General features: G+C 39.6%; 1 protein-coding gene across 1 annotated transcript in view; it reads right to left on the reverse strand.

The window, feature by feature from the left end:
- NAV3 (neuron navigator 3) overlaps positions 1–19,301 on the reverse strand; it is a 440,591-nt gene that overhangs the window by 169,738 nt on the left and 251,552 nt on the right. Inside the window, 2 exon segments of the mRNA XM_081879446.1 lie at positions 846–898; positions 1,512–1,629. Coding sequence (XP_081735572.1) covers positions 846–898; positions 1,512–1,629 — 171 coding nt within the window.

Below are 19,301 nucleotides of genomic sequence, written 5' to 3' on the forward strand. Positions count from 1 at the left end.
GAAGAGTTAATTTTAGCATCTGCAGCTTCCTGTGTCACACTGAATGTTAGCAGCCTCCTTTCTCAACTATCTAGCAGAGATATGATTAGCAGCTAAAACATACAGTGTCATTATGCCGCTAAGCAATTAGAACAATCCTATAGGAGTCTACAAATGTCATTAAAAAAACAAACAAGTGGGGAGAAAATTAACTGAGAGATCTGGGGAAAGGGAGAGTCCATGTGTTATTTCCACAACATTCTACAATGAATTCTCTTTATAGCCACAGACACTGCTAATCAATAAAGAGTACAAAATATAAGTCCCACTTCTGGATGGGAAACTAATTGCCTTGGGATATATCCTGACTTTCAAGTACTTGCTGGTTTTAGCTCAGCCTCTTCCAGCAGGTTACACATGTCTCAAGAGATACTTCTCAGACTATTTAACTGGACTTCATTGTGGACAAGCAGAGAGGCTATTTATATTCATTAAGAGTTGGCAAACGCCTTATTTCAAACCAGTAGTCCAGACACAAAGACTCCACTCAAAATTGGTTCTGCTATTTTCTGTCTTTAAAGAAGCTTTGGAATTGAAATTATCCATATAAATCTGAGTAACATAGAAATAAGTTGAAATAAATACATTCATAATTAATCTAATAGTCAATGCTAATGGTGTTTTTCAGCTCCCTTATACCCCGAACTTGCTTCTATCCAAAGATAACAAACCAAGACTATGTTTTCAAAAAGCCAAAGGAAATATGCATAGCATAATCAACATAAAGCAAAATGAATAGCCAGTAGTACACAATCCAGTAAAGCTCAGATGTGACATCATAACACAAAAATCTGGTTTATTCTTACCATTTGAGACTGGCTTCGAGGACAGCCATTGATATCTTCAACCTTTTCATTTGCTGAAGGAAAACAGTGAGGGTTTTAAAAAAAAAAAGTCAGAGTAAACTATGTGACCACAAAGAAGAAAGTAAACAGACATACAAGAATTTTGTAGATCCTGAACTTTGCTCTAAGCACACTGAAACCCTACACAGTAACAATCTGCCTTGTTAACAGCAGTTCCTTCCCCATGCACAAATCATGCAAAGGGGAAGTGCAAAAGGAGGTTGCTACCAATTCTCCAGCCCCTGCCAAATGACTGCTGACATGAAATCGTCCACAATTGTCTTTGTGGGATCAGGATACAGTTTCAAGGCATCTCAGAAAGTATAAACCACTCCAGCTAATAAAATGCACACATTGGAGACATATGGCTTAATGAAGCATTCATTTTAAACAATGCCAAGTGTGTGAAACAGTTTTCTGGCCCTTAAAAGAATGGTGGAGCAGACACAAACATATCTATCACACACACACACATACACATATATATAAAATCTGGGAGAAATTGGAAGCCAAGTCACGGCTCTCTATTTGGTACCCATCTTACAGTTAAGCTGGCTCTACTTCTATTGCCTTTTCCTTCCTAAGCCACAAGTCAGATCATGCTGTGGCTCAGAGCACAGATCTTACCAATGATCTGGATGATTTCTGCTAGCAGAACTCCATCGGCAATGTCCTGTTGCAAGTCCTTGATCAGCCGCTTGTGGCCAGATTTTGCTAGATAGTGATTTGCCCAGTCAGTGTATATCTGCAGAATAGAGGGAGTGGGAGAAATGGGGAGAGAAAGAGAGACAATAAAAATTCTTAAGACAAATCTTGGCTTACAGATGAGCAGGGCTCTAAAGTACATTCCAGTTTAAGGAGTCAGAAGAAAAAAAACAACCTTTAAAACCTTTTTAAAAATTCTGTCCCCGTGCCATTTTTTTTTTAACCATGAATGAATCATTTTATTGCACAATGAAATGCCACAGTCACTGTGACCAAGCAAAAGCCCCTTTAGGAATGCCAAGGAAACTTATGTCAAAATTTACTCTTAGTCTGATCTGATTCACTTAAATATACTTAGACTGAAAACTATGCTGAGTGGTGCTGTTTTAAGCACTGTGGTGTATTTTCCCTGTGTCATTGTTTAATAGATCGATATATTCCCAGTACCTTCCTGCACTCCAGATGTATATTAATGCAATAAGTTATCATTACCACATGGTCTGTTTAGGCAACCAAGTCATCTTTAAGGAGACCTACCCCAACAACTTGAAAGAGTTTACTGAAAGAGCCATGAGTACATAAAGAGTACACCTTATTGAGGAGCAAATGAAAAGGAAACGAAGGGCAAACTGTGTTGCATGTGTGCCCTTGGTACAAATTCATTGGGTTTGTCATTCGCAACCCTGTGGGTGACAATGTTTCTTGTTCACTGGATGCAACAGTCATACAATTGCTTGCTGCGGTGAGACAGTTTCATTTGTCCTGTCACCTTTGCTTAAATGTGCTGAAATGCCCATATAGGGCTGCAAAATCAACACGTACATAGAGGTCACATTGTTGAAAGAACTGCATATATTTTGAAAATATGCTGTGTTGACAGTTAAACCAAAGATGTCAACAGTGGAAGTCAGTTGGCAGTTTGGACAAGAGAGAGACTGAACAGGAAATGGCAATGAGTGTCAATAGGCATATGAGTAGGGGGTGATCCGGTTGACATTGTGTGCTTAGATTTTCAAAAAGGTTTTGAGTCCAAAGACTGCTGAATAAGGTTATCAGTTTCTGGACATCCCAATTTCACACGTTTTGAACTGGTGGCACTTGCCAAGGATAGAGATTTTAGAGTCATGGTAGACGCTGCAACAAAAAACATTGACCTCCGTGGCAGGAGTGAAAACGGTTAAATCTATGTCTATAAGAAAGGGGTTGGAAATAAAGCTGCCAACTATTAGACTGGTGGTAAATGAATCTACAGTGAGACTGCACTGGGAATATTGTGCTCAGTTCTGGTATCCACACTTCAAAAAAGGACAAGATGACCATGAGGCTGGAATAACATTTTTCTGGGGGTACTCAAGTATACACAGTACCGGCACCTTTTTTCTAGAAGAACAGCATGGGTTAAAGACACTTATTGTAACAGCTTCACAGTGAGTACCGTCCCCCTTTTTCTAGAAGAAAAGCACTGAATATAGGCAACATAACAGATAGACAAACAAGCAGAATTTTTTTAAGACCACAGCTGCCACTTCTCCTCTTCTTTCTCAAAGTGCGGAAAATAATGCGCCGGGGAGGTTATTCTTCTACCATGATTGATAGTTAGCCAAACAAAGGGTTTGCTCCTCCAAACTAACTGGACTTTGGCAAATTTATATTGCTTGCTTATTTAATGTATATACCACTTCATATTTCAACAGAAACCTCTAAGTGGGCTACAATTTCAAGCAAAAGGAAATTGGTATAAGAAATAAAATATAAATTCCACTTTCAACATCCATAATACTGAACTGCGGAAGTTGCACAACTAAAACAAAAACAAAAAAACCTGTAATTTAAAAGAATAACAAGTTCAAAGTCTTGTTCTAGATAAGAACCCTTCCTTCGACTGTTTTTCTAATCCTCTTTCAAAGCCAGTGGACAGCCAATGCATTGGGAACTCAGATTTCTGCCAGCAGGTGGCTCCCACTGAAGTCATTGGGGGGGGGCGTGTTGCAGAGAGGAGTTTGGAGTCAGCAGACACAGAAACAGTAGCCACACATTTAACTAATTAACTCAAAAGCATAGTAAATTTTCCAAAGTGGGATAGTCCCCAGGGAAGGATCTTGCAAGGAAAGAGCAGACAAAGATGAGTGCTGGATACTGTACTTATTTTCTCACCAGCCATTCACACAATGAAGCGATGGGCACTGAATGGAGCAATAGAGAAGGAAAGAGGTGTGCAAAGTAGCAAAAAGTTCACGTGCCTAATACGTCAGTGCACACATCCTTTCTGCTTACTTTTATGCTTCACATATTCATTCCAGGCGTTTTCTTTTATTAAAGTGTTTACAATATACAGATTATTTTCAGTTTTAAAAAGCACCTGTTTGCAGTTCTGCAATGTCTCTTGTGCATATTTCTAATGTTTTACTGCTGACTCCCCTTCCCTCTGTCATTTGCATTCCAGATGTGTGGTATTTGTTTAATCTGCATTTCCATTATGAGCTTCTGTTTTAAAATAGAACTATCACAGCTACAACAGCTGATAATTATCTAATGCTTTTAAGCCGCACAGTTTTATGTTTCAATTTCCAGTTATGCTGTAGGAAGCAACAGGGCAAACCAAAGAGAGAGCATGGCTTTGTACATTCTTCCAGTCAGCTCTTGCACTATTCTATTTTGAAACAAATTCCTTGCAAGCCAGCACATAAATAAACTCAACTCTTCCCTCCCACATCCAGCATGCAAACGACATAAAAAGGAAGCAAGTCAGCCATTTATTAGAGTCATTTTGATTTTGACAGGGTGGCAATTCTTGTGAGAATTGTGAGAATCTTGTGAGAGACCATGTCTTGTCAGTAAAAGTAGGGAAGGCATCATCACATGCAAAACTTGTTGTCTTGTTTATTTGTTCATTCAGCTTTCAATTATTTTTCGCTATTAGAAAGTTTACACTGACAGACTGTGTCAAGCATCACATCTAAATGAAAAACATGCAGAGCATTAGTCACTGCGCTCAACTTTGCTAATGCTTCTCAGTAACTGATCCCTGGAACAAACTGCAGACTTACTCATTTCCTTAAAAAGTTCCCTCTCTTTGCCCACTGTTTTGTTTTTTATATATAAAACAACTGCATTCAACACAAATTGGTTGCACTACATACCAGGAGCTGGAATCATCTGAGCCTTAACAGAACAATCTCAACAAGATGTAAAAGAATAAATTCTGCATCTGTGTGGTCCCAATGTGTGTGTGTGAAGGACAGATTAACTGCTTGCAATGTGAAACGCTAGACAGGATAGGACAACTTGAGCAAGGAAGCAGCTTCCTTGTGTTATTAGCTATCTATTCTTCATGTTAGCATTAGGATTCTTGAAGTACTTGTCATCACAGAAGCAAAGGAAATTATATTATACTTTATAATGTCCAAATATAGATACTGTATAAACTTCACACATAGCAAAATTGAACAAGATTTGAAATAACACTGGGGGGCGGGGAATCTTTGAATGCAAAGAAGCAAAAATAAAAATAAAAAATAGAAGGACCCCAAGCGATGAGCTTTATCTGCCAAAATATGGGCAATATCTAGTTTGAGGGCTGCTGCATTAATGCATAGAGCACATATCCCTCTAAATGTATGTGGTGAACCACCCTGAGATCTGTGGATAAAGGGCAGTATAAAAATTTAAATGAATAAATAAACTGCTGATTTCTCAGTTGTTAAAAGTGATAATGGGACGCGGGTGGCGCTGTGGGTTAAACCACAGAGCCTAGGGCTTGCTGATCGGAAGGTCGGCGGTTCGAATCCCCGTGACGGGGTGAGCTCCCGTTGCTCAGTCCCTGCTCCTGCCAACCTAGCAGTTCAAAAGCACATCAGAGTGCAAGTAGATAAATAGGTACCGCTCCAGCAGGAAGGTAAATGGCATTTCCGTGCGCTGCTCTGGTTCGCCAGAAGTGGCTTAGTCATGCTGGCCACATGACCCGAAAGCTGTACGCTGGCTCCCTCGGCCAATAAAGCGAGATGAGCGTCGCAACCCCAGAGTCATCCGCAACTGGACCTAATGGTCAGGGGTCCCTTTACCTTTACCTAAAAGTGATAATGATCTCTTAGAAAGTCATGATGTGATCCATAGAGCCTTAGGCAACACAGAGGACGTACCTGATGAATAATGGACCAGAAACCCTGTTCAGAAGTTGTTTCCATGTGCATAGAGCATTTGCTGGGCTGTCTGAAGGGGAAGCCTGCATTATTCTCATAGTTGCTGCTGTTAAATTTATTAGCCACGCTTCACCAGCAGGTTCCAGAGCGTGTTACAACATTTTAGAATCCAGCATGAAAAACAGTTAAATTACAAATTGCTGTCACAGGACTGAGCATACAGCTGCATACACACAGATAGGCATTCCATGTGGTCTCCAAGTCAATCATGTGAAGTTGCAGACTCCATGCAGCTGTGTACATTTAAGCGCTTCTGCTAAGGCATGGGGTTTGGGACTGGGACCACTGTGGCCAGAATACTGGGTTCAGGGCTCCTGCTTTTAGTGTATGCAATGAATCCATTTCTCAACACGGCTTCTTTCTCACTGGGGTGGGGGAACCTTAAGAGTGTGTGTGTGTGTGTGTGTGTGTGTGTGTGTTTGAGGCTATAGGTTTTGTACTTGTTCCCCATTTGTTTGATGAACTTAATAGCTCAAGATGGTGCCAATCACCCCCTGTAATTGAAAGGAACGATGCAATAGAGATATGCTCAGTATGTACAATAGTAGGCTATATGCAGGGAGAGGTAAATGGTTACAGGCACACCGGTACAGCACACGGCACACCAGACAGCATAAAAAACCTGTGAGCTTAAATTTGAGTATTAAGCCAATGAAAACACAAGGAAACCTCCACACTTACTGATTTTTACAACAGCATCCATTCTTGGCTAAGGCAAGGATAGCTTTCATGAGGCAAACTAGTTTATTGGGCTGTTACACCGCTGTTCCAACATTGTACAGCCAAGTATAAGCTTCAGCCAGCTTCCAGAGCTACGTGAATACAAGAAAGTTGTTCATTTTCCACAGCGAGCAAAGCTTGGATCTCCTTTCTGTTCCATTAGCATTGGCAGCCAGCAAGAGGCTCGACTGACCTAGCTGCCAAGCACCTACCAGCCTTTGGCTGCCTGATACTCTGACCCTTCCACAACCTCTGAGAGTCACATTCGTAAGAACTCAGAGATGATTTCTCTCTCCCTCACACCCCAGCCATAAAGTTCAGGAAGCAAAGATACGTTACAGTCTCACAGCTGGCCTCTTCCACCTTATTTACAAGAGAGACCTGCCAAATCACAGTGGAACGGAAAGCTACCTGATGATACAACTCTGAAAAGCCCTCTTTGTTATACAGACTGGCTTCTGCTTATATCATGCAGAAGTTTAAACATATTTGTAGCACTTTTTGAGTCAATTCACATCAGGCAATATACTCGTTTTCTTCCCATCTATCACAATGCCCTTCCCGATGAAAGATTGCTACAAGCTCAGGGGACTCACATGCATGCTTGAAGTGAACTGATTAGAAAGGCAAGCTCTTAAATCCTTATGGGATTATTCAGACACTTCAAGTCAGCCTTATATTATTGGAAAGAAACATACCAGTTTCTGTAGTGGTACACTGGTTTGAGCTTTCAGCTTGGGAATTTGGAACCAAATCCCAGCTCAGTGCACTATACATTTGGGGAGATATCTACCTTAAACATCTGAACATTGAGGATAATGGTGACTTATCTCTCAGAGGATTATAACAACCATATAGTGCCTAGATTCCCAACTGGAAACCTCAGCTATCTGTGCAGTTCTCTCTCTGGTGAGGCTCAGAACTGCAGTTTGGAGCACCTCACTGGGCAGCACAGGAGAATTCTCCTGCTTAGGACTATAGCTGCCTCCTTAGGCTGGCCCCTAGGCCCTACTTCGCAGGAGGAGGCATAAAAGACTTCCTGTTTGGGCTGAGACTTTGCCTAAGCAACTGCAGTCTACCTGGCTCTGGGGTATTTTCATGTATTCCACAGCTCTGACTCAAGTTTCCCCTTCCTTGATGAGGCCTGCAAGCCCACAATTCTGAAAGTCCAAGCCTTCTGTTTCCCCTGAACAGGCCTTCCGACAACAGCAATGGGAAAAGGACGAAGGAAAGAGTTGCTCCCTGAGCCATCTTTAGAAAGCTTTTACTAAAGACAAGTTTCCAGGGCCTTGTGGAATTATTGTTTGCCTGGTTGTCTGCAGTTTAGAAAGTAGTGATTAAAATCAGTGCAGTTTTGAAAAGTGCAATCCACCTTCTTGATTCAAAAGAATGTCCAACTGTAGCCAGACACAGATGAAAACTTGCTCCTTGATCTCTGAAACCATCATGCAAAATTTGGTCATAACATTTAAGAGATGCCTAAATGCATAGTGAAGATATAAGCAACTTTCCAAACTTTCCAAAATACACACACACACACACACACACACACACACACACACACACAGAGTGGTACTTCAGGTTAAGTACTTAATTCATTCTGGAGGTCCATTCTTAACCTGAAACTTTTCTTAACCTGAAGCACCACTTTAGCTAATGGGGCCTCCTGCTACCGCTGCACCACCGCAGCACGATTTCTGTTCTCATCCTGAAGCAAAGTTCTTAACCTGAAGCACTATTTCTGGATTTCTGGTCTGTAACCTGAAGCGTATGTAACCCGTGGTACCACTGTACTTAAATTAGATTAAGTTTACAATCCTATGCACACTTACTCATGGGGCTTCTAGTAAGACATGCCTTGGTTGGGGCCAAATATTAAAATAATAAAATCTCTAAGCAAGTGTAAAGCTCTGAGCTCTGCTTAAGTGAAGCCTTGTATTATAAGATCAGATGCATCCCAGGTATATAACTGCATAAACCAATTGCAGGAAACAGAAGGGGGGCTGTCTCACTTAAGGAAACACGAAAGCTTTTTGAGATGTTAAGCTAGCCACATAAGAGGGGAAAAGACACAGGCAGGCAGCAAAATGTATCTGTTTCAAATTCTGACTTAGTTCATGTTATTTAATAGAATACTTTGTACACTGTAATTCATAAACTCTGCTTTTCAAGCCCTTGCTGAGCAAATGGCAAGTTCAGTGTGCCTTTTGCTCTCCAGTATTCACATTATGTAGGATCCCAGCAGTTCCACTTAAAATACAAGATAATTAAATGGATTCTCAGCAGTCGTGAGATTTTTTTTTAAAAAAAGGAAGTAGCTGAAATCTTCAGTGCAGCAATCATGAACAACCTTTGAAGTCCCTATCTATCTCCAAGCCACAGGGAGAAAAGTACTGAATCATTTAAATCAATGAATGTTTTAAACTACCTGGCATCAAGGTTGTGTTAGGGCCACATGCAATGTTAATCCTACTTCACAGGACCCTTTGAAACTGATGGACATGACAAACTTGCCAATTAATTTCAATGGGTCTACTCTGAGTACTACTAATATTGTATGTAATCCCATAAACCTGGCCAGAATTTAACAATCACAACTACTAGCAGCAAGGCTGACATACCAGAAACCAAATTTTCTCAAATATACAGTATGAAAACAATGGGATCTCAGTGAATGCAATAATATTTATGGTAGCTTGCAGCTTTCCTTTTCATGAATTACTGACAGGCATTTAAGGATTTCTACAGCCAATATGCTATCAGTATATTTACTATACTACATTTGTAGTATAGTAAGCCACCCCAAGAATGTTTATGCTGATGATGACATCTCTCTCTCGCTCAACCAAAATACAACATAAACAATGACATTTAATAGGTGTTGTTGGGGATTTTCTACAGAGAAATATATCATAAAACTGGAGAGTAAGTACATCCATTTTGTAGAATGAATTCTTTATTCTGCTCTTCAGAGGATCTGCTCTTTGTAAGCTATTCACCATTTTAGGATGACTCAGGTAACTGTCTGTCTTGCAGTTCCGGCAGAACACCACAGGAAGGTGCTCCAACATCATGCTGCAACAGCAGAAAACAGCAGGCTTGACAGCTGATGCTTCCCAGCAGTGTGTTACTGCAAATAATCACTGTTCAGGCAGTGACACATCACACAACTGTTAATTGTGGTGTTGAGTGTCAGAAGAAAAAGAAAACGACACTAGCTGTCAAAATGATCCCAACCAGAGACAAGCATTGCTTAAACTGAGTCATCATTCACCCAACCCCACAGATTAGCTTTAGATCTCAGTTCAGATCCAGTGGTCCCTTTGAACAATAACTATAGGAGGCTTCCAATAAAAACCTCCTCCTACTGATGTATATTATGTGCAGATTCACACTTAGTGGAAATCTGTGTTCGTCTCCATAAAGTGAGGCTTGGGCAATAGGTTGTTGATTTGTAATAATAATAATAATAATAATAATAATAATAATAATAATAATAATAAAAAATTTTATACCCCGCCCTCCCCAGCCAAGACCGGGCTCAAGGCAGCTAACACCAGGTATAAAAATAATTGATTAAAATACAACTTAAAAACAAGATTAAAATACAACACTAAAATGCAGCCTCATTTCAGTAGAAACTCAAATCAAATCAAATAAAGTGAAGGGGCAAAAATCTGTCGCAGGGGGTAACCATATGACCTGAATAACTTGTACCTTTGATTGTAATGGTAAGACCTAAACATGAGAAGTGACCAAACGTGCAAGTGTCTAGAATACATGACATTATTTTTTTCTCTGTGGAAAGAGAAGAGGAAGAGGAAGACTCACTAAGATGACAGAAACCCACTCCACAGCAACTTCGAACAGGGCTTTCATTGTGGCTGGCCCTGTTTTGTGTAACAATATTCCCAATGAGATACCACAGGTCGCTTCTATCTATGCTTCCCGTAAACAATCAAAGGCATTTTTGCTTTGATCAGGTTTTCTTGTACACAGTTGTGCTGCTCTTAAAAGGTTCTCTTTTACTGTTTATAATGACACGTTAATGATAATGTTTAAGAACATGTCTATCAAATGCCCTGGGGCACATACATGGAAGGCAATTCACAAATTTAATTAATTAATTAATTAATTAATTAATTATAGTTTTGTCATTGACACATTCCAGCCAGATGCTGTCTGAAGGGCAAAAAGAGAGAATTCTTCGAAAAACAGTAGCCCATAGGTCCCAAGGTACCTGAACTCGAATCAGATTAATTGTCAGGGACCGGCATGGCTCCAGAGAGTGTGGGGTGGAGGCAAGGGACCAGGGTAGGAAAGGGGACTAGTGATTTATGGGGTGTCACACCACCTGCAAGGCAGGAACCAGGGGCAGTCCAAGGCAGAGGAAGACACACAACATATAACATAGGAAGAAAAGGGAGTTCAGGCAAGGGATGGGTCCATAGATTCCTCATCTTCCCCCACCTCACTGTCTCCTAGAACCAGGAGGGGATTGGAAAGGAAAGAGCAGTGGGCGTCTGTGCAGGTCTCAGGTTGCAGGCACACAATTCATCAGAGGAGGGGATATAAGCCAGGGGAGGAGAGGGGCCCAACTGTTGCTGCAACTGTTCCATAGGGCCCAGACCAACGGACAGCTGCCTAGAAGATAGAAGCATGTTTATGTGTGTGTATCTGGAGCAATGTGGAAGCTGCTGTAAATTCTTCTCTTGCCAATAAAGCATCAACTATCAGATGCGTGTCTCCCTTATCTGGAATGAACCATGACATTAATTAGCAATTGCAGTGGTCAGTTAATTGATGGAGAGAATGACTAAATCCAGTCCCTTCTTCCCGCCACTTAAACAACTAACCCGTGATATTACATGCACACCCTGCCAGTTGAATCAGGCCAGAACTGCATGTATAGCACCCGTTCTCCTCCAGCTGAGGTTATTGTACAGAAACCTTTATGCCCCCTCTGTATTAGGGCAACGTTAAGTAAGAAAGACATCCTTTCAGTTAATCTACTGTAGGGGAAAGTATTTGCTACACCGCTAATCAAGACATAATAAAGCAAACCATAGTGTATAGTTTTGACAGGTGGGAAGAAAATAATCCAACTGAGCAGCAACTGCTAAATACTTCATTGTACTGATGTTAGTGGACATGGCAGTTCGCAAACAAGTCTTACTCACATATGCCATATTTAATTACAAAACATGCCCACTGGGAAAGGTATGAAGTAAGTTAGTCCTCTGATGTTTGCTGCCAAGAGATGAAACTTTAATTCCTAGAACCTCTCAGCTAGGAAATGGTAAAGGATGTAACTTGGGAGGGAGAAGTGAATAGTTTCTTTTCTGGTGTGCCTGTTATTAAGGGGCAAAAAAATGTGAAGCCACCTTGGGAGGTGTAGCAGCAAAGTTTGTGAAAGAAAGCAATTGTGAAGGTAGAGGGAAGGATGTCCACCAGGCTACAGGTCAATGGAACTTAGCACGACCGTCAGAGCACCCAGCTATGAACTAGAACAGAAAACCAATTCAATTTGTATACCTGTGGTTGGTGTGTGTGTGTGTTACAATTAGGGATGGAAATTTAGTTCAGCTCACATTTTAATGTGAACGTACCTGCTTCACACTTCCTAAAACAAAACGCTGCTGTTGTTGTTTAGTCATTTAGTTGTCTCCGACTCTTCGTGACCCCATGGACCAGAGCACACTAACATGCTGATATCTGTCAAAATTCACACATTTCCAAATTTTGTGATGCTATATTTTGGGTATCTGATCTAACGTTTAAAATTCATCTGTCTCTCTTTGACCCCTCCTTCCCTTACATTCTGCAATTTACATCTCTTTCTTTCTACTGTGGTTTTGTACTGAAACAAATCCAGACACAGATACTTTTAAAGCGATGCTTCCCCAACAATATTAACAGGTTGGGTTAACCTCAACCAGATTAATTCTTATTTAGTTTGAAAACCTAATTAGCTTTTTGTTGGAGTTGAGGCAACAACTGTCTAAACTTATTTTAACACAAATGTGGTAACTATTTAATTACCAAACAGTTCATATATAAATACAAGCTGCCCATTTTCATGGCATACAATTTTGCTTTCCTAAATAAAACAGATGTTTGCTAATTCACTGTGTCCATTTTTTTTTTTACTGTGATTATGAGGGATCCACAGCTGGCCTTCAACAACTGTTCAATAAATGGTTCCTTGTTTGGATTTTTAGAAAACATATTATACTACACCAAATTGTGGTGTGTTTACTCTGTTTGATGTACTAAAGAAATAATGACCTAAGAAGTAGGCCAACACTTAAGGCAATTCATTACCTTTGAATTCAATTCCGCAGACACAGACAAAGCACAACATTAGTAATGTGATCCTACTGGTATTTATATTAAAATCCACACATTTACCTTGCAGTATGCTTGTTGACTCTAGTAGTGGTTTAATTTATATGGATAAGTGGATTGAAAAAATTATCATATTCACTTGTAGGCTTACAGCCTGATTCTGAAAATATTTTGATGACACATTTTCAATTCTTAATGAGTAAAGCTAACTTACTCAAGAATCTAGGGCATTGCTGAATAACTATTTTGCTTACCAAAGCCACCTCCTTTTCTATATGCACCTCTTTTAGTGTTAGACCACACCACTCTTTCCCCCAAGAAGCTCTCTAAATCATTTTGATCATCATCAAACATCAGTATATTAAACATTAGATTCAAGGTGTATTTTGCTCTATTTTTTTTAAAAAAAATCCAGTTTAATCATTCTATAGATTCAATTGGGTCTAGTGGCTAGGTTGTTGGATAGAGACACCTAGCATCAATTCTATCTCACCCTTTCAAGGCTCTCTAGGCAGATGCACAAATGTTGGGGAGACCTGGGTTCAAATTGCCATTCAATGATGTAGTTCACTGACAGACCTTGAGCAAATCATCAACTGTCAACTTAACCTACTTTGCATGTTTGTTATGAGGAGAAAATGAGGAAGAAGATCATGTACATGACCTTGGTCTCCAGGGAGAAAAGGTGGCATATACACATAATAAATAAATTGCACATCACTATTGACAAATAACCTTGTTTAAGTACTTTGAATACTAACATCATTTTCATCACATCACTTCAAAGCCAAATTAATTCAATTGGGCACTTTAACATTGGCTTAAAAAATCAATATAAAGTAAAATATATAAGTTTTAAGTGGTTTGTAGATTGCGGGTAGGTGGGATGAAAAAAAGATGTGGAAAGCAAGAAACAGTTAAACAAAGCCTTGGCACGGATCCTGCATATGAAAACATAGGCAATTTTGATGTAGTTTGAGTTTTGTATTACACACATCACAAGATTGATCTATTTGAATTTGGTTTTTGTCTGAATTCACAGAATTAGTAGAGTTATGAGTTCACTGTGGTCCTCTTTTCACAAGCTGACTCTGAAAATAATGTTTCAATTTTCCTTTGCAGAACTAATTGGTTTATAATTACACAATTGTAACACACAAGTAATGAGATCCTACGCCCTGATAGCTAAACACATTCAAGTATCTATCTATATGATCTACTCATGCTTTTGTTGCCATTATTATTATTATTGTAAATAATGTTTTTGATTAGTCAACCTCTTATAATTGCTATTAGGGATCGTTAAGTATACAAACTGGAGCCAAGAAGAGAAACAGATATATATAGATATATATAGATATAGATACACACACACACACACACACACACACACATATAAATATCTGTTTCCCTAATTGTTTCTCTATGTATATATTCCAGTTATTGCTATTCAGTTATTGCATAAATTAAATTCCATACCTCTTTAATTAACGCTCAACAGCTCAACGTTGTTTCAAAATATTTTTTTTTTTTTTTAATAAATATTTATTAAAGTTTTTAAATATAAATGCACAAATAATAAACAGTCTTACTTCTATCACAGACATAATTTCATCACTTCTTTGGACTTCCTCACGTCTCCCGCTCCCATTTACATCGTTAAAAGTTTTTTCCAAACAAATTATCAACTTGTTTACAATCTCATGTCCACTCATTCAAATATAATCTAGCACTTCTTCCAAAAAATTTTATATTTTCTTTAGTCTCACTTATCATCAAATTTCAAATCTAATTTAGTGGTGGCCAGTTTTTTATAATCTAGCATCCTTCTTAGCATTCAACCAAATTACAATGTTTTTGTAGATACTTCTTGAATTTCTCCCAGTCTTCCTCCATCTTCTCTTCTCCCAGGTTACGGATTCTGCCTGTCATCTCGGCCAGTTGCATATAGTCCATCAGTTGCATCTGCCACTCTTCCAGTGTGGGTAGATCTTGAGTTTTCCAGTTTTTTGCGATGAGTATCCTTGCTGCCGTTGTTGCATACATAAAGAATGTTCGGTCCTTCTTTAACACCTTCTGGCCGACAATACCCAGAAGGAAGGCCTCTGGTTTCTTAGTGAAGGTATACTTAAATACCTTTTTCAGCTCATTATATATCATTTCCCAGAAGACCTTCACCTTAGGGCATGTCCACCAGAGGTGAAAGAATGTTCCTTCGTTTTCTTTACATTTCCAACATTTATTATCAGACGAATGGTATATTTTGGCAAGTTTAACTGGGGTCATGTACCATCTATATATCATTTTCATTACATTTTCCTTCAGAGCATTACATGCGGTGAAGTTCAGCCCAGTGGTCCACAACCTTTCCCAGTCCTCAAACATAATGTTATGCCCAATGTCCTGTGCCCATTTTATCATAACCGATTTAACCATTTCGTCTTGTGTATTCCATTTTAACAGCAAGTTATACATTCTAGATAATACCTTAGTCTTTGGTTCTAACAATTCAGTTTCTAACTTCGATTTCTCCACCTGGAACCCTAACTTTTTATCATTTTTAAAAACTTCTTTAATCTGAGCATAATGTAACCAATCTCGCACCTTATCCTTCATTTTCTCCAAACTCTGCAATTTCCAATTGTCTCCATCTTTTTCTAATATTTCCCAATATTTTGGCCATTTAGCCTCCATATTGGGTCTTTTTAGGGCCTTAGCCTCCAGAGGTGAGAGCCACCTTGGAGTTTTATTTTCCAGTAAGTCTTTGTATTTTGTCCAGACATTAAACACTGCTTTCCTGACAATATGGTTCTTAAAGGCCTTATTGATCTTAACTTTGTCATACCATAGGTATGCATGCCAACCAAAAGCATTGTTAAAACCTTCCAAGTCCAACACGTCAGTGTCTTCGAGAAGTAGCCAGTCTTTTAGCCAGCAAAAAGCTGCGGCTTCATAGTACAACTTTAAGTCTGGCAGGGCAAAGCCCCCTCTTTCTTTCGCATCTGTTAATATCTTAAACTTAATTCTGGGCTTTTTGCCCTGCCAGACAAATCTGGATATATCTTTCTGCCACTTCCGGAAGCACTCCGTTTTGTCCACGATCTGTAATGTTTGAAACAAAAACAACATTTTTGGCAATACATTCATCTTGATAGCAGCAATTCGGCCTAACAAAGAAAGCTTCAATTTTGTCCAACTATCCAAGTCTCTCTTAATTTCAGACCAACATTTTTCATAATTATCCTTAAATAGACTCAGGTTTTTTGCTGTTATGTTTACCCCTAGGTATTTTACTTTTTTAACCATAGTTAGTTCTGTTTCTCTCTGAAACCTTTCCGACTCTGTATCTGTCAAATTTTTTCCCAACACTTTAGTTTTCTGTTTATTTAATTTAAATCCTGCCACCCGACCAAAATCCTGTATCAGTTGTAATACTCTTTTCGTACTAGATTCTGGCTCCTGCAGAGTCAAAACTAGGTCATCTGCAAAAGCTTTCAATTTGTATTGTTTCGCTCCGACCTGAATCCCTTCCACCAACCGGTCCCCTCTGATCAAGTTCAAGAGCACCTCCAGAACCGAAATAAATAACAAAGGGGAAATCGGGCAGCCTTGTCGTGTTCCTTTTTCAATTTTGAACTCTTCTGTGACCACATTGTTAACTATTAGTTTAGCCTTTTGTTCTGAATATATTGCGTCAATCCCATTCTCAAACCCCCGTCCCACTCCCATTTCATTCAAATTTCCCTTCATAAATTTCCAAGAAATATTGTCAAAGGCCTTCTCCGCATCTATAAAAATTAACACTGCTTTTGTATTTATATCTGTTTGCAAAAGTTCCAAAACGTCAATAATGTTCCTAGTATTTGCAAACATATGTCTGCCTGGGAGAAAGCCTGCCTGGTCTTTATGAATTACTTCATTAAGAACTCTTTTAAATCTACTTGCCAAAATGTCTGCAAATATTTTGTAATCCACATTCAGAAGGGAGATGGGACGATAGTTTTTAAGTTGTGTCTTTTCAGCTTCAGATTTTGGTATCAATGTGATAAAAGCTTCCTTCCACGATTCCGGCGCCTTCTTCCCTTCCATAATTTCATTACAGACCTCCATCAATGGTTGGATCAGATAGTCTTTTAGTATCTTATAATACTTGGAGGTCAGACCGTCTGGCCCTGGAGATTTGCCCAATTGCATGTTCTGGATAGCTTGTTCAATCTCTTGCTGTGTTTCAAAATATTTAATTCCAGAAGACTTTTAGAAAGATAAATTTTTGTTGAATTTCTAAATGGTAGAAGTACTATGAATGGAATGAACTTCCCACAAGGATTATAGACCCTGACTCACCGAAGGTCTTCTAGCAGAGGCTGGGCAGTCATCTTTTGGGGGTGCTCCAGCTCTGGATTTCCTACATCAAGCAGTAGGTTGAACTAGATCAATGCTGTGCCAAATATTTCTCCCACATTTCTTTTTAATTAATGGACAAAACTTGCATTCAAAAATCAACAAAGGGGAGAGAAAATTTGGATAAATTCTCATGGATGAGGTGCAGGGTTTTCGTTATGCTTGCCTTCCATTCGAAGTAACAAAGACATTGCGAGTGTCCTTTTTTGTTGTTGTGCAGTGACCATGAGTGGTGTAGTTTTTCACCATGAAGTCCTCAGGTGATCTTTCCTTTAAAGAAGGTAGGGAGGCAGCCTACTGTGCACTTTTTTCAAAAGCAGAAATATTTTCTCAAAAGGTAAAAGGAAGGATTCCCCTTGAAAATAACATACGTTCACTGATCTTAGATGCCCAACACCACCCTCCCCAGATTACTGTGCTTCAGCTGAAACTCAGGGGGCAGCATGGTGAGGTAACCCCTCCTGTGGGGTTTTTTCAAATTGGGCAGCTGGAAAGGCAACAGAAATGTTCACAGACAAGAAAAACTACACCACTCATGGTCACTGTACAACAATAAAGAATGCTCAAGTCTACACAACATTCTGAAGAAATTCAAAAGAAATGTGGAAGACCCCTAAGAATGAAGGACAGAAGTAGAGGCCTCTTTCACAGGGGAGAAAATATTTTGAGAAACTGAATGGTGTGTTTCAGCATAGCACTAAACCAGGTGGCCTATGAGGCCCACTCCATTATTATTGCGATTTGATACGAAGAGGCTTTTCCACAAGAGGAAACTTCTTTCCTGAAAGAGGATCTTTCCATTACAAGAAGATAACTTTTGGATCGAATCCATTGTTTGCTGATGTTTCACTCAATATTTTTCTAACTATTAAATCCATTTTTATTAATCTGGTGTGGTTGCTCAAAACCTATATCATTGTGATGCTTCTTCCTTTAATGTAATTATACCACTGGTATCAAAACCCAAGCAAAGCAAACATGCCCACAGGAGAATGAATATACAGTCTATGAAGCAAGATCTAACTTTCAGGTGATGGTCCCCACTTTGCTATGTGATTTACCCCATACTGAGTGCATTGGAACAGAAATTATTAGCCTCTGGAAGTCTTTCATATATGATTCACTTCCTAGTTTATACAACACAACCACAAAGGAAATCACTATTTTTGTCAGTAACCACTATAGCATATGTCCTATTGCGCGTGCGCGTGCGCGTGCATGCGCGTGCGCGTGCGCGCGCACACACACACACACACACACAATGTTCTTGGGAGGCCCTCACAAACTGTGAATGAGACCTATTAAGGTCTCCTATGATCTTACTTTCCTTTGGGAAGGAACCATGGGGAAAAGTTTGCATACAGAAGGTCCCAGGTTCAGTCTCTCAGCATCACCAGGTACAGCTGTGAAAGACCTCTTCCTGAAACCCCAAAGTTGGCTCTGGCTGGCTTCAGGAGCTGCTCGCTGCCGTGGCGCCCGCCATTTTGCCTCACCAGAAGTCTCCATATGATGTGTCTTGTGCCGTTGAACCAATCATGCAACATTCATTCCCTACTAATAAATCTACAACACTTAAAATATTAATCCGGGGACATTAAATGAAATCTGGGGATGGATTTTGTCTGGGGACAGATTTGTAAATAAGGCGGACTTTCCCTGTGAAACAGGGACATCTGGTAACCACACTATACATGGCAACTTCTTATGTTGCCTCCACCAAGTTAGCCTAGCTGTGCCACAAGAAGTGTGTGTGTGTGTGTGTGTGTGTGTGTGTGTGTGTGTGTGTGACCGTGAAGGGTTGCTACCTATTCATGGAGCACATGAAAAGGCCAATGAGCCAGAGTGTGAGCCAGAGGCAACTTTTAGGTTTGTATCAGAAGAGGAAAGATATCTTGTTCCCAGTTCATTTAAAGACTTGAAGGTCAAAACCAGCACTCTGAATTGTAAGGCAGTGGAAAACCAAGATGTAGCATCCTAATTATATGCTCCATACAGTACATTCTAATACGCTGGTAGCTGCATGTTGAAGTATTTGTAGTTGGTT

This window comes from Podarcis erhardii, assembly GCF_964252035.2.
Source record: "Podarcis erhardii genome assembly, chromosome: 10".
Classification (NCBI taxonomy): Eukaryota; Metazoa; Chordata; class Lepidosauria; order Squamata; family Lacertidae; genus Podarcis; species Podarcis erhardii.